At 42.4% G+C, this 25,944-nt stretch overlaps 1 protein-coding gene across 1 annotated transcript; it reads left to right on the forward strand.

The window, feature by feature from the left end:
• The first annotated feature begins 389 nt into the window (after positions 1–389).
• Positions 390–25,053, forward strand: STARD5 (StAR related lipid transfer domain containing 5). The gene is made up of 6 exons (XM_073653142.1): positions 390–581; positions 8,316–8,365; positions 12,429–12,561; positions 14,501–14,618; positions 16,959–17,052; positions 21,288–25,053. Exons 1-6 carry the CDS (start codon positions 492–494, stop codon positions 21,433–21,435), a joined length of 633 nt encoding a protein of 210 aa, XP_073509243.1. The 5' UTR covers positions 390–491; the 3' UTR covers positions 21,436–25,053.
• Positions 25,054–25,944: the final 891 nt, after the last annotated feature.

Here is a 25,944-nt window from a genome sequence, read left to right on the forward strand (position 1 = left end):
GTATTGTACATGGTGGGTATTGTACATGGTAGATATTACACATGGTGGGTATTGTACATGGTAGATATTACACATGGTGGGTATTGTACATGGTAGATATTACATATGGTGGGTAGTGTACATGGTAGATATTACACATTGGGGTATTCTACATGCTATAGATATTACACATTATGGTATTGTACATGATAGATATTACACATGGGGGTATTTTACATGCTATAGATATTGATTACACATGGTAGTTGTGCCATTTCTTAGACACTTGGCGCTCACAGCCCTCACACAGCCTCCATAGGACGCTCCTGTAGTGGACACACAGCCCCTGCTTCCCCCTCACAATCCTGAGTAATTGCGGCAGTTATGGAGTCCAGCCCCGGTGTAGAGGAGGCGCGGAGACATGAGGTGAGGGGACGGACGTGCGGCAGAGCCGCCTCCTCCAGCTGTGCCCGTCACCTCCACCACTACAGGCACCTGAGCCTCCTCACACCATGGACTACACAGAGGCGGCCACGGCTGCGGCGGACAAGCTGCTCTCCTACAGCAAAGACGAGGCGGGATGGAAGCTGTGCAAGAAATCTGTAAGCAAAGGCATGGCTGCCGGTGCTGTAATGGCTGCGGCATCCTCCTCCGACTATGAGGGATCTTACGGCATCCTGCATGTCATGACCTGATATATGGCCAGTAGGGCATGCTGACTGTGCTAGTCTGATAACAGTTGGAGTGGGCACAGGCCTGTAGCACATCTGTGCTATATTCTGTTCGAGAAGCCGGCCGGGTGTGAGGGGGTTAACAAACTGACTCATCGCGGAAACAGAATCCAAGCTCCACATCTGTAATACTGAGCACATCCTGCAGGGGGAGCGTCTTTCATCTATCTATCTATCTATCTATCTATCTCTATCTGACATCTTTCTATCTCATATCTATCTATATTTATCTATTGTTACTTTGATGGGGAGAATGCCAGTCACTGGATCATTAGGGCGGTTATTGACTTCTTTGGCCATGTTCACATGGTCAGAAAGTGCAGTAGATAAATCCCTAGTTTATTTGCAGGATAATAATCTTCAATGACGTCTTCCTTAGTTAAGAGGCTTCATCTCAGGATCTGTCATTTCTTTCAGAATAAAATTACATATTTCTGGCCTTTTTTCTGGTAAAATGGCAGACACAAGAACAGTAATTTAGCAGTCACTGGGGTCTGACGTTGGATCCATTTCCTGAATTATTTCCATTTTCCTTTGCCTATAACAGAAAAAAAAATCTACTGCTGGTGTGGACCTAGCCTTGTTCTAAAAATCTTGCTGTATTTCTAAGTCAGTAAGTATAGTGAATCCTGTCAAAATGGTCCTCTTGAGCAGTGATCTTCTGGAGCCTTGGTCCTCTTGAGTAGTGGTCTTCAGGAGCCTTGGTCCTCTTGAGTAGTGGTCTTCTGGAGCCTTGGTCTTCTTGAGCAGCAGTCTTCTGGGGCGGTGGTCCTCTTGAGCAGTGGTCTTGTAGAGCATTGGGCCTCTTGAGCAGCGGTCTTCTGGAGCCTTGGTCCTCTTGAGCAGCAGTCTTCTGGGGCGGTGGTCCTCTTGAGCAGTGGTCTTGTAGAGCATTGGGCCTCTTGAGCAGCAGTCTTCTGGAGCCTTGGTCCTCTTGAGCAGCAGTCTTCTGGAGCCTTGGTCCTCTTGAGTAGTGGTCTTCAGGAGCCTTGGTCCTCTTGAGCAGTGGTCTTCTGGAGCCTTGGTCCTCTTGAGCAGTGGTCTTCTGGAGCCTTGGTCCTCTTGGGTAGTGGTCTTCAGGAGCCTTGGTCCTCTTGAGTAGTGGTCTTCTGGAGCCTTGGTCCTCTTGAGCAGCAGTCTTCTGGGGCGGTGGTCCTCTTGAGCAGTGGTCTTGTAGAGCATTGGGCCTCTTGAGCAGCGGTCTTCTGGAGCCTTGGTCCTCTTGAGTAGTGGTCTTCAGGAGCCTTGGTCCTCTTGAGCAGTGGTCTTCTGGAGCCTTGGTCCTCTTGAGCAGTGGTCTTCTGGAGCCTTGGTCCTCTTGGGTAGTGGTCTTCAGGAGCCTTGGTCCTCTTGAGTAGTGGTCTTCTGGAGCCTTGGTCTTCTTGAGCAGCAGTCTTCTGGGGCGGTGGTCCTCTTGATCACTGGTCTTGTAGAGCATTGGGCCTCTTGAGCAGTGGTCTTCTGGAACCTTGGTCCTCTTGAGCAGCAGTCTTCTGGGGCGGTGGTCCTCTTGAGCAGTGGTCTTGTAGAGCATTGGGCCTCTTGAGCAGCGGTCTTCTGGAGCCTTGGTCCTCTTGAGCAGCAGTCTTCTGGGGCGGTGGTCCTCTTGAGCAGTGGTCTTCTGGAGCTTTTGTCCTCTTGAGCAGTGGTCTTTTGGAGCCGTGGTCTTCTGTAGCCGTGGTCTTCTGGAGCCTTGGTCCTCTCTAAGAAAATAACCAGTACACATAGTGTATGATCAAACTGGAATCAGTCACAGCAACAGCAGGAGACCTGGTCTAGATATAGAGGTTTTCTCCTATTATTATTTTCATTTATTTTTAAAGCCCCCTTAATTCCAGCATGTTGTATATGTGAAAAAGGGGTTACAGACATAACATATATATATAAAAATTTTAAGTAAACAGACGTAGACAGGTACAGAGGGGGAGAGAAACCTGTCCTCGTGGGTGTACAGTCTACAGGATAATAGGAAATGAGACAGTAGGTTGGGGGGGGGGGTTGCCGCCGCTCTGGTGGTGGTCAGGTGGCGGCGGGGTCATTGCAGGCTGTAGGCATTTTTGAAGAGATGGTTTTCAGGTTCCGTTTGAAGGTTCCAAATGCTGGAGACAATCGGACATGTTGATGCACTGAGTTTCAGAGGATGGGGTATGCTTGGGAGAAGTCTTGCAGATGATTAGGTGAGGAACGTAGGAGAGCAGCGGACTGAAGGAGGTCTTGTGAGGACGGAAGATTACGTGTGGGGAGGTATCGGGAGATTAGTTTGGAGATACATGGGGGTGACAGAATATGGACAGCCTTATAAGCCGTTGTTAAACTGAATTTGCTGGAAGATTGGAAGCTAGTGAAGGGCTTGGCGGAGTAGTGTGGGGAGAGGTGGTCCTTTGAAGTAGTTTTTCTATATCATTTTTAGGCCATGGTCACACGTTCAGTATTTGGTCAGTATTTTACATCAGCCAAAACCAGGAGTGGATGAAAAATGCAGAAGTGGTGACGTCTTTCTATTATACTTTTCCTCTGATTGTTCCTCTCCTGGTTTTGGCTTACAAATACTGAGGTAAAAAACTGATCAAATACTGAAAGTGTGAATGTGGCCTTAGTTGCTTACACTACGCACTCTTTTTAGTGTGCTCTCTGTTTCCCTGTGATTTTCCTTCCTGCAAATCTCTGTTCAGTAGGTGCTTATACAGTAATCACATTACCTCAACTATTCCCTGCAGACTACATAACTCAGAAGCCTATCGTTGGCAATAATCCCAGTGTTGTGTGCAGAATATGGCGTTCCAGATTGAAATGGTAAAGTCAGCCTAGGATAATCCCGAGTCTGCCTTCTACTGAGCATGCTCAATCTTTCCAATGCATTTTAGCCAGGATCGTGGCATAACACGTGCTAAAAAGCACATTCACGAGATGGGAAACTGGCCACTATGGTTATGCTATAATCTGTGGTTGTCATTTTAATATTCATGATTCATGGTCAGATTTAGAAACCCATACACATGATGGGGAATTTATCAATACTGACGTTTTACATGCCCCAAATGTGCTAAGAGGTGAGCACCTTTTAATGAATTTGGCTTATCTTTAATTTGCCTGTGCGCCAGAGTCAAATACACACGTGGTCAAAATTGTTGGTACCCCTCGTGTAATGAAAGAAAAACCCACAGTGGTCACATAAATAACTTGAATCTGCCAAAAGTAATAAATGAAAAATCTATGAAAATGAACAAATGAAAGTCAGTCATTGCTTTTCAACCCTGCTTCCACAGAATTAAAAAAAAAATTAAACTCATGAAATAGGCCTGGACAGAAATGATGGTACTCTTAACTTAATATTTTGTTGAACAACCTTTTGAGGCAATCAAGCGATTCCTGTAACTGTCTATGAGACTTCTGCACCTCTCGACAAGTATTTTGGCCCACTCCTCATGAGCAAACTGCTCCAGTTGTCTTGTGTTTAAGGCTGCGTGCCCACGTTGCAGATTACAAGCGTTTTTGATGCGGAATTTCCGCAGCGGAAACGCTTGTAAAACGCTTGGTAATCCGCACCCCATGGTCCCCAATGGGATTCCGCAAGTTCTATGCACATGCTGCGGATTTTTCCACAGCGTTTATGCTGCGTTCAAAAATCCGCAGCATGTCAATTAATTTTGCGTTTCCGCAAGCGGAATTGCCTTTGTCCAATGCATAAAAAACGCAAGGCAATTCCGCATGTGGAAAACGCGCGATAAACGCGAGAAAAACGCGCGATAAACGCGTGCGGAATTCCGCATGCGTTTTTCCGAGAGAAGACTTGCAGAAATGAAGCAGAAATTTTCTGCTTCATTTCTGCAACGTGGGCACGTAGCCTGAAGGTTGCCTTTTCCAGACGGCATGTTTCAGCTCTTTCCAAAGATGCTCAATAGGATTTAGGTCAGGGATCATAGAAGCCACGTCAGAATAATCCAATGTTTTCCTCTTAGCCATTCTTGGGTGTTTTTAGCTGTGTGTTTTGGGTCATTATCCTGTTGCAAGACCCATGACCTGCGACTGAGACCAAATTTTCTGACACTGGGCAGCACATTTCTCTCTAGAATCCCTTGATAGTCTTGAGATTTCATTGTACCCTGCACAGATTGAAGGCACCCTGTGCCAGATGCAGCTAAGCAGCCCCAGAACATAACAGAGCCTCCTCCATGTTTCACAGTAGGGACAGTGTTCTTTTCTTGATATGCTTCATTTTTCTGTCTGTGAACATAGAGCTGATGTGCCTTGCCAAAAACTTCCATTTTTGTCTCATCTGTCCATAGGACATTCTCCCAGAAGCTTTGTGGCTTGTCAACATGTAGTTTGGCAAATTCCAGTCTGGCTTTTTTATGATTTTTTTTTTCAACAATGGTGTTCTCCTTGGTTGTCTCCCATGAAGTCCACTTTGGATCAAACAACGACGGATGGTGCGATCTGACACTGATGTTCCTTGAGCTTGAAGTTCACCTTTAATCTCTTTACCATTTCTATTATCCGTCTCTTTGATTTGTCATCAATTTTCCTCCTGTGGCCACGTCCAGGGTGGTTGGCTACAGTCCCATGGATCTTAAATTTCTGAATAATATGTGCAACTGTAGTCACAGGAACATCAAGCTGCTTGGAGATGGTCTTATAACCTTTAACATGCTTATCTATAATTTTCTTTCTAATCTCCTGAGACAGCTCTTTCCTTTGCTTCCTCTCATCCATGTTGAGTGTGGTACACACGATGTCACCAAACAGCACAGTGAGTATCTGTAGCCCTATATACAGGCCCACTGACTGATTAAAAGATTGTAGACACCTGTGATGCTAATTAGTGGACGCAACTTGATTAAACATGTCCCTTTTGTCACATTATTTTCAGGGGTACCATCATTTCTGTCCAGGCCTATTTCATGAGTTTAATTTTTTTTTTTAATTCTGTGGAAGCGGGGTTGAAAAGCAATGACTGACTTTCATTTGTTCATTTTCATACATTTTTAATTTTTTTTTTTTCAGATTCAAGTTATTTCTGTGACCATTGTAGCCCATGTCCTGGATACGTCTGTGTTTGGTAGCTCTTGAAGCAATGACTCCAGCAGCAGTCCACTCCTTGTGAATCTCCCCCAAATTTTTAAATGGCCTTTTCTTAACAATCTTTTCAAGGCTGCAGTTATCCCGGTTGCTTGTGCACCTTTTTCTACCACACTTTTTCCTTCCACTCAACTTTCCATTAATATGCTTGGATACAGCACTCTGTGAACAGCCAGCTTCTTTAGCAATGACCTTTTGTAGCTTACCCTCCTTGTGGAGTGTGTCAATGACTGCCTTCTGGACATCTGTCAAGTCAGCAGTCTTCCCCATGATTGTGGTGCCTACTGAAACAGACTAAGGGACCTTTTTAAATGCGTAAGAAGCCTATGCAGGTGTTTTTTGTTAATTATTCTAATTTGCTGAGATAACGACTTTTGTGTTTTCATTGGCTGTAAGCCATAATCATCAACATTAACAGAAATAAACCACTCTGTTTGTAATGACTCTATATAATATATGAGTTTCACTTTTTGTATTGAAATAAATTAATTTTTTGATGATATTCTAACTTAGTGAGAAGCACGTGTGTGTGTGTATATGACGCGCCCCTGGGCCTGTGTCGCGCTGCGTTGCGCACGCGGGAGCTTACCCGGAGCCGGATCTCTTGAGGGTTGTAGTCTCGTGGCGGTGATCCGGTCCGTGCCCAGGGAGTCAGACTGAGCGGCGATGTATCAGCGGTAGATGTTGGACGACTACGCCACCCGTTGAGTACAGCTAAGGAGCTGCTGCTGCAGGGCAGACCGCTGGGGCCGGTGGTAGGATTGTGCAGCGTGATAGTATAACCCCCAACGGGAGGGGTATGGCCTTAGGGCAGCCGACGTGGATGATGGGGGTAGCAGGAACCACTCGGAGACGGTACGGTGTAGTTCAGGGTCTTTACTGGTGACAAAGATAGACCCTCCCGGAGTACTGGCTAGCGATTGGGGCCTGGTCAGTCCTTGAGCAGATGGGATCTCCCCTGGCCAGGCGGAGTTGTAGGCCTCCCAAACTAACTGTACTCTTCTGGCTACCTTGCTAGAGGCGGGTATAAGTAGCCCACGTCCCTGAGTGTACCGTGTGGTGCTCACCCGTATGGCGGGTGACTCGGGGCCTTCTAGTAGCTTCCGCTCCACGACGGCGGTGCTGGTCCCATGCGTGTGACCGTGCCTTCGGGTTTCTGGGCCAGAGGACCTGCAATCCCCTGCCGGTCGGTTTCTGCTGCTGGATAGGAGTTAGTCCCCACAGCCTCGGACTCCGGGTCCGGTGATAACTTCTCAGTCAGGGCGAGCTCTGCAGCTGCCAGCCCCTGACTCCTTGTAGCACTGCTCCCACAGAGCTCCTGATGTTCTTTTCCTATATCTGCTTCTCTGTCTCTACTTCTTCTCTACTCACTAACCCTGCCTCAGCCCTAGGTTTATATAGGGGAAGTTCTTCCCCTCCCAGGACTGGGCAGGAGGTGTGGCATGCATAGGATCCCTGACCAAGAGACCTCCCACCTGCTCTCAGACGTAATATCTCTATCACTGTGGCAACCAGACCCCTGGGGTGTCACATATATATGTATATATATATATAACGGTTGTCAATTTGAACTAATCAATAATTTAGCATTTTGATTAGCAGGGTCATGTTTGTGGAATACTCCATTAAAGGGGTTTTCCACTTTCATGAATGTAGACCCCAAATGCTGTACAATCAATAAAATAACAAACGGAGCATGTACTTACCCTCCCCGAGTACAGCGCTGCCTGGGTTTGGATGTTTTGGCTGCAACGGTGAGGTCACAAAAAATACAGTCTTGGACATCAGGGAGTTTCAGTATCTGCTCTTTTTGTTATTTTTGAGCATTTGGTGTCTACTTTCCTGAAACTGGATACTTCCTTTTAAGCTTTTTTAGAACAATATTACATTTGATCAAAAAATAGCAGAACATTCACAAAGTAAAAAAAAAACTTTTAATCATGGCCCATCTTCTATTGTATATTCTTTAAGCACTATCCCCTTATATAGTTGACTGATGAGAGCAAAACCATTGCCTAACTATGTACCAGCTTTATTGGCTTCACTAGTAGTACACAGTCTGCTGATGGCAAATCTGCACATTACTATAAGATTCTAAAAGTCTCTTAGTTGTAGTGTCACAGTGTCCAATCCAAAGCTTCACATTAATGCAGTTGTTATGTAGGTAAATCGTTGTCACTTGCGGAGTTATATGTGCACAAGAACATGTCATGAAACAGTTGTTGGTTTTATATCTGGTTCTCAGAATTTGTCCATTCTCACAGTACACTGTATAAGACCCACATTGGTCAATCCAATATGCTGTAAGTTCACGATACAATGCGTACAGAGCTGGAAACACGTCTTTTGTGCACTAAAATATCAAACCTTGTGACTTAGATGTCAATTACATCCACACACTGGATACCAATATATTAGTTGATAATTACCAATGCATAAATGTTGCAGAGGTACAATCAGTAACTAGTTGTGCTCAAATTTAACAGACATGTCAGTAGTTTATGGTGTTGTTTATTTTCTCTCTAGGGTGATGTTGCTGTCTACTGGAGGCCGTCAACTGAGTTCACCGGAAACTTGTACGTAATGAAGCCCGAATTACGGTACTTTAAGAACATCTACCTGGTGTCCGACCACTGAGACCCCCCACCAATTTTCAGAACAGGGCACTTTTATCCCTGGTAGAATTGGACAGCAGTGGACATGCTCAACCACCGCTCCATTCATTTTCTATAGGACTGTTGAGCACAGTGCTTGGTCTTTTTCAGCAGCCTCATAAGGAATAAATGGAGTGAGTATCGATCATACGCACGATTGCCCAATTCTAATGAGGATAAAAGGGCCTCTTATTGTCGATCCTTCTGGGTTCCAGCAGTCGGACGCCCACCGATATTCAGTGGATAGGTGATAACTTCTTTTCACTGGACAATCCATTTACAGTGCTACTGTCTTACGATATTGGCAGTTTAGAAAGAAGCTATATATTCATTTTCATAACACGTTTGGATACATATACATTGGGTTTAATAAGTATTGAACACATCACCAATTTTTTAAGTAAATATATTTCTAAGTAAATATATTTCTAAAGGTGCTATTGACTTAAAATTCTCACCAGATGTCAGTAACATCCAATCCACACAGGCAAATAAATCAAACCATAGATATCCATAAATTAGCTATGTGATAATGAGAAATGACACAAGAAAAAAGTCTTGAACATTCTTACTGAAATGTATTTAATGCTTTGTACAAAAGCCTTTATTGGTAGTGATAGCTTCAAGACGCCTCTTGTATGGAGAAACTAGTCGCATGCATTGCTCAGGTGTGATTTTTGTCCCATTCTTCCTCACAAACACTCTTGAAATCCTGAAGGTCCCTGTGGGCGCCTTCTATGAACTCTGAGTTTTAGTTCCTTCCATAAATTTTCTGTTGGATTCCAGTCAGGTGATTGACTGGCCCATTCTGCCAGCTTTAGTTTCTTTCTGTGAAATCAATTGCTAGTTTCCTTGGCTGTGTATTTTGGATCATTGTCTTGCTGGAATGTCCACCCTTGTTTCATCTTCACCATCTTGGTAGATGGCAGCAGATTTTTTTTCAAGAATGTCTCAGTACATTTGTGCATTCATCCTTCCTTCAATAATATGAAGTTTGCCAGGGCCATAAGCTGAAAACAGCCTCACACCATGATGTTCCCACCTCCAAACTTCTCTGTTGGTTTGGTGCTTTTAGGGTGCCTTTTGGTCTCCATACATGTGTATTATGGGATCCAAAGAGTTAAACTTTGGTGTCATCTGACCAGACTACTGTACATTATCCCAGTATTTCACAGACTTGTCTAAATGTTGTTGAACAAACTTTAAGTGGGCTTGCACATACTTTTTGTTCAGCAATGGAGTCTCGTGTGGTGAGCGTGCATACAAGCCATGGAGGTTGAGTGCATTACTTATTGTTTTCTTTGAAACAGTTGTACCTACTGATACCAGGTCTTTGGACAACTTGTCTGATAATCATTTTCACTCCTCTGTCTGAAATCTTGCAGGGAGCACCTAGTCTTGGCCGGTTTATGGTGAAATTATGTTCTTCCCACTCCGGATTAAGGCCCCAACAGTGCTCAATGGAACCTTCAGTAGTTTAAAAAGTCTTCTGTAACCAATGCCAGCTATATGTTTTGCAACAATGTTGCGAAGATCTTGAGACAGCCCACTGGTTTTACTCATCATGAGATGTTTCTTGTGTGACACTTTGGTAATGAGACACTTCTGTATAGGCCATCGGTTGAACCAGCTAATATTATTTTCACTAAGTGCCAGGATTGCTTTCTAATTACTGATAAATTTCAGCTGGTGTCATGACTTTCCATGGCTTTTTGCACCTGTTTTGATTCATGTGTTCAATACTTTTTCCCTGTCATTTCTCATTATTGCATATAACTTAATTTATGGACATCTACAGTTTGATTTCTTTGCCTGTATGGATTGGATGGGTTGTTACCGACATCTGGTAAGAATTTCATGTCAATAGCCCCTTTAGAAAAATATTTACCTAGAAAATTGGTAACGTGTTCAATACTTATTTCACCCACTGTATTAATTTATTCATACACTTCTCCATCCCTCCCAATCCATGAAAGTAATTTTTCTTGTGATGTAATCTATCTCGACAGATTTACCTACCCTACCTTGTCTTTTTTTTCTTTTCCTCCCTTTATTCGGTTAGGTTTTACCTTTGATTGTGTTTAAAGGGAACCTTTTACCTGAAAAGATGCTATTAACCTGCAGATATGGGGTTAATCTGCAGGTTAATAGTGTTCTGAACCTGCCTGGCGCCCGCACAGGCCTACGCTGCCGGGAGGAAATTAACTTTAGGTCCCCAGCATCGTTCAATTTCCAGTCATAGTGGTGGCACTGGTGTGGGTTCATTCACTGCTCTGTACCCACGCCAGCTCCACCCCTATGTATGAAGTTCATTTCCTCCCGGCAGTGTTGGTCTAAGTGCAGGCGCCGGGCAGTTTCACAACGCTATTAACCTGCAGAGTAACCCCATATCTGCAGGTTAATAGCATTTTTTTCAGGTGACAGGTTCCCTTTAACCATATTTCATTATGCATAAATTGTCCAGCCTTTAAAAAACAAAATAAAAAAAAAACAGCGTAGATGTAAGCTGTGTTCACACTTCTATTCAGGAATTCCATTTGCCTGTCCTCTTTTAGGGAACAGATGAACAGAATTTATGTCCATAACAGATCTGTTGCGTATCTGATGCAGAATTTTTTTTTTCTGTTCTAAAACGTGATTTAGGCTATGTGCCCACGATACAGAAATGCTCAGGATTTTTTCCTGAGCGTTTCTGCATCTCCCTGGCAGAAAAAACGCATGCGGATTGTACATGCGGATTGTACATGCGGATTGTACATGCGTTTTCCTGCCAGGGACATGCGGAAATGGAGCGGTTACCCACTGACATTTCCGCATGCGGATTGACAAGCGCTTTCCAAGCGATTAGCATCACTTGGAAAGTGCTTGTGACAACTAGGTCACACTATATAAATCCATGCAAACAGCATGATGTGTGTGACCCGAGAGAGTGGTTAAAATAAAAAAATAAATGTATACTTACCCTCAGATGGCCCGCGCTGTCTTGTTTCGCTCCGTCCCGGCTGCCGGCAGCAATGGATTGAAAGACCTGCCGACGTCAGCGTCGCGTGACCCGTCACATGACTCTGACGTCAGCGCAGGTTCTTGAATTCACTGCAAAGTGCCGGGAAGCAAGTAGGAGCGGTGCGCGGGCCGACAGAAGGTAAGTGTATACATTTATTTTTTATTTTATTCTTTTTTTACAGATTTTTTAATGGTACCTGGGTGTGGATGAGACTCTCCTCTCATCTACACCCGGGTACCATCCGCACATTAGATCGCTTGGATTGCGCATCTACATATACAGTGATGCGTAATCCATGCGGTCTAATGCAAGTCAATGGCGGCGAAAACGCTGCACTTCCGCAAAATAATTATTAGTGCTGCGTTTTTTTCCGCAATGATAATCCACAGCGGAAATTTCCACAGCATGGGCACAGCACATGCGGATTATCATTGGGGAACATTGCTGCCCTTCTACCATGCGTTTTTAATGCGTTTCCGCAGCTGCGGAAACGCATTAAAAATGCATCGTGGGCACACAGCCTTATAATGGAACCATGATAGATGCCATAATAATCAGTTAGGTATTTCTGCTGACATTTGCATCAGAAATGTAACAGGTTCATTTTAGACATTAACTCTAATTTTCTGTTCTCCAAACCAGAGCAGACAAATATAATGACAAAGCGAAAGTGTGAAGATACACTTTAGACAGTTTTAGTAGGGCTATCACAAAAACTCATGCAGTTGGATTAATTTGTTGGTTTACTTTGTGCCATACATTTGTGCCCAAATTTTGGTTCAAGAAGTTGCATCTTAAGCAATGCCCCTTTCACATAAAGCCTCACCCCTCTCGGAGGAGAGCCTCTGACTGACATTGAACAAATGTCATGCTATTAGGATACATTCTTATACTTTCTTTTGGCAAAAAAAATGTTCAGAAAGAAAGATAACGACATGGTGTGAAGAGGCCTAACGTGATCCTGTTTTATTTCACATATAGATACAAAGGAGAAGGCCCAGTGGCGGCTAAACCAGAAGATGTTTGGAAATGTTTAAAACCAGAGGCTGGCGGCCTGAGGGTGAAGTGGGATAGTAATGTGGATGATTTTCAGCTCTTGCAAACTGTTACTGATGTGAGTACAGAAAGGTCAGATAAATGGAGGAAGTCATTTCTGGACAGTCTCATAAATTACCTCACTAGGTTGAACTTGATGGACATTGCATGGCATAACATGGTTGCTAAATCTTCAATTTGAACTTAAAGGGGTTGTCCAGTCTTAAGCTACAAGTCTGCAGACTTGTGAATCCTCACACCACACACACTGAGGATTCTCCAGTGCCAGGGAACAGTGGCAGGTGCGTGACTGTTAGTATATGATTTGCTTACATGCGGTCACGTGCCAACTTGATGGGCACGGCCTCACTCAGTACAAGTGTATTGAGCGAGGCTGGATACAGTCTAGTTGGAATGTGGCCAGGAGTACGCAAATCACATACTCGTAGTCACATGACTGCCCGGTCCCAGAGAATCCTCACAGTGGACAGTGCGCGCGATATGAGGATTCACAAGTCTGCAATCACATAGGCTACAAGTCTGCAGTTACTCTAAGGCTGGACAACCCCTTTCACATTTTAAATGGTACTGCAGGGTGCACAGTGGTGTTCTTGGTATCCCCTGCATTGATAAAGATAGACATTGCTAGAGATAGACTAGGAGTGTCCTATGTACTGTGCTAAAATTGAGGTGCTGCCTCACCACAGACAACACATCTGTCTCCGTTTACAGTTTTGTTGTGGCTACTGTACTTGCTCTGGAACCACATCACGTACTGGACCCAGCACTAAATGGACATTGGTGGCACCCTACTGTCTCATTGACCTATAATGGGGACCTCGGATCCTGATGTGGTATACATAATTTTGATTAAAAAATTGTGATATTAGCATGATCTGGCATCATTGCCCAATATGACTGGCCAATGTGATCACCTGATTGCCATGGTTCCAGCTCCCAACACTCTGGAATATGGCTCATTTGGGGGAAAAGCCAAAGTTAGCACAGGGTATAGTGTTGTCTGGTGGCCATAAAAAAGCACCTTATTTTCCTCTGCTTGCTGCAGTCAACGGGATTTTTTTAAATTATTGTTATTATTATTATTATTATTATTATTATTATTATCTAATCTTGCTAAATGGGTAGAATTTCAAAGTGCTTTTAAAAATAATTATTAAAAATCTTCTTTTAGCTTGTTGCTATATACCTAGGTTACCGGACTCTCCTGTAGTGAATTAGCAGTGGCTGACCTCCTAACCTTAAGGCTTGCAAGAACTGCCCTGAAGCTGGCCGGATCGCTAGCTCCAGGGTCCCTGCACTCCTCTGAGGTGGCAGAGGCCAAGCTGCCTTTACTCGTAGCATTGGTTGAGTAACAGCTCATGCAAGTGACACAACTTATGCTCCTGGCCCGAATTGTCCATCTTCAGGAACACACCACCCCCTGGCAAATGGAGGCTGAGGAGAGGTGCACTCCTCAAGAAAGATCATTAGAAAATCCTTTGTTCTTTATCCATGTAAAGGATTTGAAATCCGTATCAGAAGAATGAAACTCTCAAATTATAAAGATGTATTATAAAATTATTTAGGATCTAAGGGGTAAAGTTTCTCTTTGTTGAGAGTCACAAGCCAGGCCTGGCAGGTCAGAGTGAGGAGACTATAGGCCATGCATGCTCCTCTTGGAAATTAAATTATTGGAAGTAGCAATCCTAAAAGTCAAAATCGACCCTTTAACGAGACTTGCCATATGAATTGGTATAAAAGCCAAATCAGAATCTCAATTTGCAGACACAGCGTTTTGGGGTATTGCTCCTCATCAGATCTGATTTGTCTAAGACTGGGATCTAAGGGGTAACGTTTCTCCTTGTGGTGAGTGACAAGCCAGACGTGGCATATTTTAGCACACATTATTTTATTTAAAAACTCATTAGTAATACTGATACCCCTACATTTTTAAGCCATGAACATTACATCAGGAGATCTATAATTACAAGAGAAATATGTTATTTTGTCTCTTTTAGGAGGTCACAATTTGCAGGACAGTGACACCATCAGCTGCTATGGGCTTTATTTCTCCTCGGGATTTTGTAGATGTTGTAATGATCAAAAGATACGAAGATGGTACTATAACATCTAATGGTTAGTACAGGCCAGTTCTAGACACATAATTATGCTGTGTATTAAATATTTTGTCCGTCTTATAGGATTTAACTAGTAGTGTAGCTAACATGGGGGGCAGAGGGTGTGGGCCCGAACTCGGAGGCGCCCACCCGGAGCCACTGTCGCTCAATCGGCTTGCTCTACCACTCCCAGTTCTGTAGACCACAGGTCGCTTTATATGGCAGAGTGCTGCAGTGACAGAAGCGTTGGCACACACACAGTACACCATCGCCCCAGTGCGGTGACGTCATTGCGCCACATCGGAACTCTGATGTCCAGTGCGTACACTAGCGCTTTGCAGGATCCTGGATTAGGTGAGTATGTGATGTTATTTACTTTAATTAAAACACGTGGTACAACTGTGGGGGCATCATACAGTATGGCGGCCTCTCATACATTGTAAATGCTAGTGTGGGTGGGAACCTTATACAGTATGGGGACTTCTGTGGGTGGGCTCTCAAAGTTTATTATACAGCATGGGGGCCAATGTGCAAGTGGGTGCAAATATGAGGGCCATTATACAGCGTGGATGAAATTGTGGTGGCCATTATACAATGTGGATGCAAATGTGGGTCTATTATGCATTGTGGAGTGCAAATGTAAATTCAGGGGATGACTTGAGGTTAAAAGTTCATTTTATTCAAGTAAAAGTAAAGAGCATATCGGCAGTACAGACCAGTAGTAGTGCAAACCTACGCATTTCGACCTATTAGGTCTTACTCATGGTCTTACTCATGGTAAGACCTAATAGGTTGAAACGCTTAGGCTTGCACTACTACTGGTCTGTACTGCCGATATGCTTTTTACTTTTACTTGAATAAAATGAACTTTTAACCTCAAGACATCCGCTGGATTTACATTTCCACTCCTCTGGATTTCAAGCCTAGTCCCAGGCTTTCCGTGCGGATGACCAGCAGTGTCCTGTCTCCACTCCACCGGTGAGCTGATCCCCCTTCCCCCCCGCTGCTTGTTTATTATACATTGTGGGTGTAAATGTGGGGGTTATTAAACCACATGGCTGCAACTGTGGGGCCATTATACAACATGGCTGCAAATGTGGTGGCCATTATACAGCTTGGGTGAAAATATGGGGGCCATCATAAAGTTTGGGGGGCATTATCTAGTGTGGGAGATAATATGGGGGCCATCATACAGTGTGCTGACTATTGAGGGGTCCATCATACAGTGTGGGGGCCATTATTCAGTATGGGAGCTAATGTGAGGGCCACTCAGTATTGTGATAGTTAAAGGTGCGCTTGGGGGGCATTATTACTTTTTAGGGGGAAAATGTTGACACTGTTTTCTAGGGCACTTTTACATGGCATTTATATTTTCTGGGGGGGGCATTTATTTTGTAAGGGGCACAATGGTGGGCAATACTATGTGGGGCTGTAAAAGGAGCACAGTTTTTGTGACACACAGCAGGTGCAGTAATAAGGACACATATGGCCGCAGTGGCTCAGTTTTGGGGTATCAGTAGGATGTTTGTGCAGGTTGGGGATACGTGGGGACGGTTCTAGAAATGTGAGAAGTCATATATGTATTTGTTGTAATCTCTGCTGCCGAGTCCTGGCTGGAAGACGTTATGTCAGTCTGGGCCAGATTTAAAAGACAGGAAAAGTGAATGACTCCATCAGAAAGAATGTCAGCTGTAAGTCACTATCTGTAATGTATTGTAAACACTTGTATGGTCTGCAGCACTGGTATCTACCACTATATGTCACCATATGGCGGTAATATCAGTTTTGATTTTTTGTATAGAGATTTATTTTCAGTTTAGTTTCAATTCGGGTGCGCCGAATTAGTTATAATCAAGGTTACCTGGTTAGAGGCCCAGTCAGGTGTTTCGCCCTCTCTAAGCTGAACCCCTAGCTACGCCTCTGGATGTAACACATCTGTTTTTACCTTTGCTGTGAGAGGTGGATTTGTCATGGTAAAGTTTGTCTCTCTATTAGCTAGCACCAAGGGCATTATTAGGGGATGTAAATCCAGCTTTAAAACTGCTTTATCTCTCAACTTTTTACAAACAAGTAGATAAATCACCTGAACATTTTTTCCGAAAGGGAGAGGAGGAAAGTTGCTGCTTGACACACTTTTGCTAAGCCAGCCATGATCTCTAATGGTTAATGATTTGCCCGGTTGTAAACCAGTAACAAGCTCATTGCTGGACAGGTAATTCACTGCACCAGATGCAGCAGAAAACTTCAGTATCCATAAAACTACATTGCAAATAAATATTGAATGTTGTTTTGTTGTGATGCTATGGAATTGTTGTTTCAGTATAAAATATATTAACACTTTTTATATATATCATTATAGCTACAAATGTTGAGCATCCAAGCTGCCCTCCCCAGCAACACTTCGTCAGAGGGTTTAACCATTCTTGTGGTTGTTTCTGTGCTCCTGTTCCTGGGTAAGCAAGCTAGAATTTCTCTTATGTGAACTTTAAAGCTACCTCCACTCGGCAAATGTGACCATACATTTCTAGTGTCACTATACCTAATGGCCTCCATTCTGCTGCTCCTCCTTCTGTATCTGCGATCAGTCCCCCATTATCTTCTTGTTCAAAATGGCCACTGCATAAGCATAGGGAAGTGCTCTGGTAAGCCTGAACCACACCTCACCTGCTTGTTCTTTCTGTCCTACACCACTGGAAAGGGGAGGTTCAGATTTACCACCACCTCTTGTAGTCACTAGAACAGGTCTGATTTCTTCTGTTACTTGGGATGTTGTACTGATCCAGTTACAGTGGAAGATTATACTGTGAAAAATATATATAAAAAAATAAAATGAAGTATTGCAAAACAAGAAAAATAAAGTAAATTAAAGATAGACATAAAATACCCACTTCTCCAAAAAAGAAACTGTTTATACAAATCAATATCTTAATTCTGAGCATGATTAGAGCAGAGGAAGACAAACACAAAAATCTTTTCTAGGGAAACTGTATATGATTCCTGCAAAAATAAACTACAATGTTAATAACACATACATTTATTTTTACTAGTTTTCAAACTTTAGAGGGGTTTTCTCAAGTTGTATCTTCCAGGCTGCTAGCAGAAGTAGCTTTGTCTATGCTGCATGGGAGAAGCACAAGGGGAATGAGGCAGGTCGGATCCAGAATGGAGCGAGCAGGCCCTAAATGTCACGATTATGTTGTCAGATTACCCGGGGCCAGGGGCTTCTTCCCTGTCCCTAATGCTAGGGGCGCCCTAGCTATCCCTGCTCTCCAGATTACTTCTGATGGTGAAGATGCTGGGGTCACATACCTTGCTGAACTCCTGAATCAGCCCTATATCTGTCCTCCTCCCCCACCCAGGGAAGTGGGGAATAGTAGTGTATGAATATGCATAAACCAGACAAACAAGAAAGGACATACAGGGATAAATGAAAATACTAATTATACAAATATGCACTCACAGACAGCAGAGAAGAATACCAGGGAGAAAAGGAAGGAAAACTAAATAGGAGAGGATGAGTATTTGCACACAGCCGAAACACCTAGCAACAAAGATAAACACTCCAAATGCCTCTACCAACAACTGACTCCTCCACACCCCACCAGGCAGTACAAGACTTAATACTGCCAATCCAGATTGCCTGAGGCGAGTATATATAGGAGAGGGGAGTGGCCAACACTGAACAGCTGAGATAATCCTAGCTGGGAAGCTTCAGAAACTCCAAGCTGAACAGATTAACACCTGTACTGCTAGCAGAAACCTGCACCGTTTAATGTGAAGGAGAAGTGCTTCTGATTAGTGCAGGAATTTGTGCAATCAGACGCTGTGGTCTTCTGACCCCTCTCTGACGCGGTAAACCTGTGACACTAAAACATAGAGCCTGCTCACGATGCATGCTTCTTACCTAGGTAACTGGCCAGTCTTGGACTGCAAGGTGGCCGGTAACCTAGGCAATGAGCTCATAATTAAAAATCTCTCCGTTTTGGGAAAGGAGAAAATTTTTAATAAGGGGTAAATTGTATAATTGTTTGCTTATTTTTACAAGCACTTTGCAATTTTATCCATTTATGAACTTGAGACAGCCTATCTAAACCTAAAAATTCTACATTTATACATTGATCAGAAGAGAAAACGCCACAAAAATCACATTGATAGCCCACCCACAAATCAGAACGTTATAGCTGTTAGAGTGATGTGCACTAAAACCGGTCACACTTCATTTTGTTCTGAAGTGTGGACCTGAACTGGTTAAATTCTCCTTTAGATTAATATGAAAGTGCACTAGCACATAGGCCACCATTGATCCATGCATTGGCCATTGCGCGCACAAACAGCACACGGCTCGAGATTACGCTCATGTGATCGTAGCCTCATAGTGGTTGGAATATGAACTGAACGCCAAATTTACACTTGCAGTTGACGTGCTGACCAGCCATCGCGGTGCTTAGCACAATTCTGTTACTGAAGCTCTGGTATAAACACGCTATCTTATACATGAGTTAACATAACTAATCAATGAGTGTGAGATTTTCTGGGCAATTAATGTATCGGGGGTCTTCTAACATTGTAAATCAGATTAAGCAATACTATGGATTGGTTGTCAGCTGATAATTACTACTTTGTGTTTTTCTGTTATTTGCACCCTCTGATCACACTATACAAGGGCAATTAAAAGGAAACTGCTTAATCATGGATCCTGCAGAATGTGCTGCGCTATTGCAGAGTATGTACTTATCAGCATAATATTAATGTCATGAATTTGTAATTGATGTAATGCCAAATTTGTAAAGCCACCCATGGATATTAGATATCAGAATCTGCAATGTTCGTTAGCTTCATTAAGTGGGTTGTAATACTTGCTTATTCTGAGTCTGCTGCGATAGGAGGTTGCTCTTTGCTGTGGCTTGCTGGTATAGCTAATAGATGGGGGTTTGAAGCAGAGCAATTTTTCTTCAATGTCCTTTCACCCAATCAAAATCTGCTTATAAATGTGCAGCCCTTGGCCCATCATATCCATGTCCCATGTGACCACATGGACATGACGTGTCACGGATGGCACATTTGTAAAGCATGCAGTAGGGGTGGAATCGTGCCAATGCATATACAGATTGCTTATTAAAAATACTTATCTAAAAAATATCATCATGGAAATCTCATGAAACTCGGCCATCCAGATGTGGGACGCCTAAGGATCAGCAAGCAGTGTGTAGGTTTTAACTTTGTAAGTTGGGGTAACCCTTTTAAAAGAGTTTCTAGATGTGGAAAACCCTGTCTCTTTGCTGCAGAGGGACAGGGACTCCCCATGTTCTTTACTCGCCCTCCCCGGGTCCAGAGGCGGGTCTGCACTGCAGCCAATATGTGAGTTCAGCAGCTGTGTCTGAGTAGGCAGCATGAAACTGATTGATTGGCTGCAACACAGTCAATGTAACGTCAGCACCGCAGATAATAACAGACACCGGGGCAGCGGTTGAGACTCGGTGCTGGACCGTGTGAGGGTGAATAAACCACAGTTTGTATTATTAAAGGGGCCAAAAATTTAGATAAAGAAGGAGTTAACCTAGTAGTGGACAACCCCTTTAGGCTGTGTGCCCACTATTCGTTTTTAAAGCGTTTCTGCTGCGGAATTTCAGCAGCGAAAACGCTTCGTAATACGTGCCCCATGGTCCCCAATGATAATCCGCATGTGCTGTGCACATGCTGCGGAAATTTCCGCTGCGGATTATCATTGCGGAACAATAGCAGCATGTCCATTAATTTTGCGGACACGCAGCGTAATCGTCGCCATTGACTTGCATTGGACCGAGTGACATCCGCATCACTGCATCTGCACAAGCGGATATCAGATGGTTCAATGTGCGGATGGTACCCAGGTCTGGAGGAGAGGAGACTGGGTACCATAGAAACTGTAAAAAAAAAATGGAAAATAAAAAATAAAGATTATACTTACCTTCTGATGTCCCCCGGCCTCCTCAGCGATGCGTGCGATGTGTTGGGCGGCTCGTGGTGGTGTGAGGACCTGACATGACGTCATTGAGTCATGTGACAAGTCACGCGACCGCTGACATCGGCGGTCGCGTGACCTGTCACATGACTCAATGACGTCATCGCAGGTCCTTCACACCACCGCGAGACACCGGGGAGACTGGACGGAGCGGAGAAGGAGACCGGGGGCCATCGGAAGATAAGTATAATCTTTATTTTTCACCATTCTGATTTTTTTTTTAAACTATTACTTGGTCACACTGTATAAATCTATGCCGGTTGCATGGATTTATATTGTGTGACCAAGTTGTCAAGCACTTTTCCAAGTGATGCTAAAATCTCTTGGAAAAGCGCTTGATAACCCGCATGCAAAAACGCTTGACAAACGCTTCTACCTGGCGGGAAAAACGCATGTTACATCCGCATGCGTTTTTCCTGCCAGGGAGAAGCGTAAAAAATATGCAGCATTTCTGCATCGTGGGCATTAAAACAAACTGCAGCCAGGGACCAGGGGTTTTCCAAAACCAGAAAACCCATTCAAGTGAATATAAAACCTACAGGTATATTCACTGTATTATAGGGGATATGAGGAATGCAGCTATTTTATCCCCGTCTGTCTTAATTGAGAATCACTTTCTGTCTTGTAATATGGAATTATTAGGCATACTTATCTCATTATTGCTATTGTTCTTTGTCTATCTTTCAGGGAACCTGAGAAAACACAAGTTTTAAGTTTCTTCCAGACAGATCTTAGTGGCTACCTCCCGAAATCTGTTGTGGAATCTTTTTTTCCGTACAGCATGACCCAGTTTTACAACAATCTCGCAAAGGCTGTTAAAGCATTAAATGTATGACACCGAGCATTGCTCATTTTTAGTTGCACTTGCAAAAAAGGTCAAGGGGTTCAACGAGAACCTGCAGCGTTTATTACAACCGGAGAGAAGAGTGTCGGTGCTGTCACCATAATGACATAAAGAAGAAATCTATGCATATTTAGTTTTTCATTTGCATAGTAGAACAACTATTTTATCACTGAGTGTCGATTCTAAGAGTTTTAAAAGCAAAAATATTCATAAGAATCATGTTTATTTTTATTGTTTTACATATAAATATAGTAATTTATTAACGCTTTGGTAAGTGCAAAATGTGAAGAAAATGTAGATGTCATTCAGACAATTGCATTAAGTGAGGAAAAGAAAATTGTTTAATGCAGGTGAAAACACACATAACTTACGTGCCTGGTATCATCTTACAGAACACTTAGTAATTACCATAGGTTGACTATAAAAATTATTGCCATCACCTAGAGCAGTCTGGCTGCATAATTTGGGTCATCACCTATACGAAAATCTGGCTGCGTAATCTGGGTCGTCACCTATACAAAAATCTGGCTGTGTAATCTGGGTCATCACCTATACAAAAGGTCTGGTTGCATAATCTGGGTCGTCACCTTTACAAAGGTCTTGCTGCATAATCTTGGCCAGATATGTGGTTTGGATCTTTACCTATAATAGTAATCTGGCTATGTCATCTGGAGCGCCCCTTCTATTAGCAGTCTGATTGACAGGTACAAAATATTCAAGAATAAAAAAATGTGACCTCTGATAAAAACCTAAGTACGGTTGGGATGTATCAGAAATGAGCTCTACCACCATTCAAAAATCACAATTTGATGAACCATATTTAATTAGACATTTTTTATTGAATATTACATATCCATAAGTATTTACATATATCATGTACCAACAAAGATAATGAAATATTTACAAAAACTGCATATTGCATAGATTTAGAGCAGGTGTTTTACAGACCCTACTGGGCAGAAGCTTTTAGCCTATTATTTCCTACATTTCCCAATGTTAAAGCTCTTATACCAATGTATATTAATAAGTAATATTAATTGTCAGATAAGCAAGACATCTACTGAACATGAAGTTATCCATTAGAGAACTAGAAAATTACTCAGCTGGAAATTACTATAGGGTTTAGTTAAAACTGTCATTAAAGAGGATGTATCTGCTCTCTTGCAGTGTCCGTTTTATACGAGCTTATATACTAACCATTCTGGAGCATCATTTCTTACAACTCTATTTCTTACAACTCTGCTTTGTGCTATTCTGTTATTATTCCTCCTAGAAATGTATGTATAAATTAACAGCGGGTGTTACAATTTCACTTATTGATATGGGTGTCCTAACTGATTCTGACATTATCAGCACTGATTGTACTGTTTCTGTGTAGAGACTCACGCCAATGCCAAGAGGAATAATAGAGGAACACAACACAAAGTTCTAAAGAAAGAGACTCCAAAATTATTATTTGATTGAATAAATACTTGCATTTCCCATAATACATGTTGGAGGACCTGGCAGCTCAATTTTAAGAGCCCTGGTACATTTTGTAAACGAATTATTGTACATAAGATTGCAGGAGTAACAATTCACACAGGCAAGCTTTATAGCTGACCGGGTGAAGAGCTTTATGATGTAATTTAAGGATATCTAATTTTATCAAGTAATACAGTAGCTGATCCTAGCATAAAATGACAGTGGCAGCAGATCATCTGTTGTAGATGTAAGCCATGCTATTTCTATAGGGTCTGCTGCTGAATCACTACCTCACCAGTAGCAAGGACCCAATGACCAGTGGCCAGTACCCAGCAGCCGGAGGGCCACAGGAAGAGTAAAACAAATAGGAACATATCACTATCTCCCCTGCTTGTGCTACAAACGTACAGTATCCTTGGCTCACTTGATTTGACAAAATTAAAGGGAACTTGTCATGAGATTCATGCTGTCTGATCCACGGGCACCCGAATCTGACACGTGGCTGCATTATTGCAGCCCTGTATGTTTTACTCTGAAACGTCGTCGGGGACTTTGCATCTCAGATCACTAGTCTGAAGCAGGTCCTTGGTGGCTTCTCACACGTCATGACCGACAGGTCTCTCCTCATATCACATACACAAAGTCTAGAAGAGCAGAGCTGGGAGAAGCGGCCAGGGATCTGTGTCCGGCTAGTCATCTGAGTCGCGTAGTTCCCAGCCGCTTTTCAAGGTATGTTTTTTCTGAAAATCTGCAATGTTTCAGAGTAAAACATACATGGCTAGAATAAGGCAGCCGATATCTGATTCATGCTGCCCATGGTATTAGCAATATAAATCTCATGACAGGTGTCATTTAAAATATGATTTCTCACATATATGTGCATTTTTTTTTTACAAGACTGCATTGGTTACTTTCCATAAACTAGGGTCAAAACAATCATATCCAGGACGAAGAAAGCTTTAACGTTGCTCCTAATTATTTATACTAATACTTTATCTGATTTGCATCGAACCATGTGATCTGAAGTTAGTTTACTAGATGTACGAAATATCATGTATCTACTTTCATTATTTAATCTATTTAAAATATGTGGACACATTCAGGGACATTTTTTTTTTTAATGCATGTATTTTGAAATTAAAATAATGTTTCCAATTGGGTTTCATTCAAAATTTTGCACCATTTGACTTTTCCGGCTTGTTTCACTGCTACTGCTCACTGCCGACAGCAGAATGAGATTAACTGAGAATCAGTCAGTGAGGTTTTTTTTCTGACCAGGAGTTTGTAACTCTTCTGTCTGTTTTTTTTTTTTTTTTTTTTTTTTTATAATTTATCACCACAGCCCAAATCAAAGTTGAGCTGAATTTTGATGCGATCATAAATCCGTTGAGAGGAGCTCAGAAAAAGACAGGAAGAAGAGTTACAAACTCCCCACCAGAACAAGTTCACTGATGGATTCTTAGTTAAAGGGCATGCACCAATATTAGATCCTACCCCCTGTCCATAAGATAGCATGCTACTCTCCGATCGCTGAGAGTCTGACCACTGAAATCCCCATCGATCCTGAGTCTAGTCAAGAATGCACATCTTCGCTCTATTAATTTTCAGTAGGACTTAAGGAGATAGCGGAGTGCTACACTCAACTGTCTCTGGCACTTTCATTAGGAATTAGTGGGGTGAAAGTATGCTTACTTGACCTCTGCTATATTCAAAGGTTGTCTTCAGGGCTTCTTTCTCTGGATCTTTGGAGGTCCCAGCTGTTGGACCCCCAGCCACTGGAAGATTATCCCAGCAATGTGCAGGAAACATAGCCTATAAAAGCTAAATGGTGAAAAATTTTGAATGAAAGCTAATTGCAAAAATTATTTCTATCCAAAATACATGCATTTAAGTAAAAAAAAAAAACAAATGCCCCAAAGGTTTCAAATACTGTGTCCAATAGCCGTTGAAATATTTCCAATAAGGATAGGATCACGTTATGCAACACTAACGCAACCGAAAACCTCGGCGGCATGTAGAAATTGCTCTTTATAACTTTATTATGTGGTCATGTGATTTCTGTTACAATCTGCAGCACTGTTTTGTGGATGAAAACAATTTTCTGGGAAAATCATGCACTTACTAAAAATGAATTTCTAAACCACAGCGGCTGCGTGTTGATTTAGTTTTTGCCTGCACTGTGGCTGCATCAGCGCTCTCCCATACACCTCTTCCCTATGTGTTGGCATGTGTGAGTTTTCGCTAACACAATGGAACTGATTCATCATTTACAGTTTTATTGAAATAACTTTTCTTTTTTGTCTTAGGGTATTTGTTGACTTTTTTTTGTGTCTAATTCTTCAACATGGTGAACAAGATTCATGAATTTCGTTCAGTCAAAAATGTCCTTTATTTTTGTCTTTGACCTGTTTTGTGACTTTTTAGTGCAAAAAAGTCACAAGTTTTGCAAAATTGCGCCAAAAAAACTGGCGTACGTAAAATCAGGAGCACATTTGTGATACTTTTTGTGACATTTTAAAAAGTCACAGTTGATGAATCAACTGAAAAAATCTGGAAACGCCAAACTCCATCCACATTAAAAAGAAAATAGACAAACACATAAAATAGACTTTAAAAATGTGCAAATTAAAAGAATAAGGCACAAATGAAAAACAGAAGAAAAACATAAAAAATTATCCAAAAAAGGTGTAAATGTAATAATTAATCGGGCCCAATATCTTCAGTACAAGAACTGCTGACTTTCAATTACATGAGTATATGCCAAACAAACTCCTCCACACTGTCTTAATGGCAGTAGGAAACTTGAAGGTTCCATCTGCAGTCGTATAATGTTCATTTACATAAAAACATACTCTTCCTAGCATTTTATGGCACTATTAAGTCAGTAATTGCAGCATTCATGCAGTTCAATGCATTGTGACAGCTGGTAATGAATATTGCTTTACTCATTTTCTGCCCACATTTATATTCATTTAATTACATTAATTTTTATGACAATGAAGTTAAAACAATTAACTCTATTCCATGTACGTGTAT

The sequence above is a fragment of the Phyllobates terribilis genome, unplaced genomic scaffold (assembly GCF_046119375.1).
Source record: "Phyllobates terribilis strain yellow unplaced genomic scaffold, ASM4611937v1 Scaffold_11__3_contigs__length_659146591, whole genome shotgun sequence".
Taxonomy (NCBI): Eukaryota; Metazoa; Chordata; class Amphibia; order Anura; family Dendrobatidae; genus Phyllobates; species Phyllobates terribilis.

Bases quoted from the DNA above. Each gene is read 5' to 3' on its own strand.
- STARD5 (XM_073653142.1), top strand. From the start codon at position 492: ATGGACTACACAGAGGCGGCCACGGCTGCGGCGGACAAGCTGCTCTCC. The intron at 582-8,315 runs GTAAGCAAAGGC...TTTTCTCTCTAG, and splicing joins GGAAGCTGTGCAAGAAATCT to GGTGATGTTGCTGTCTACTG. The intron at 17,053-21,287 runs GTAAGCAAGCTA...TCTATCTTTCAG, and splicing joins TTCTGTGCTCCTGTTCCTGG to GGAACCTGAGAAAACACAAG.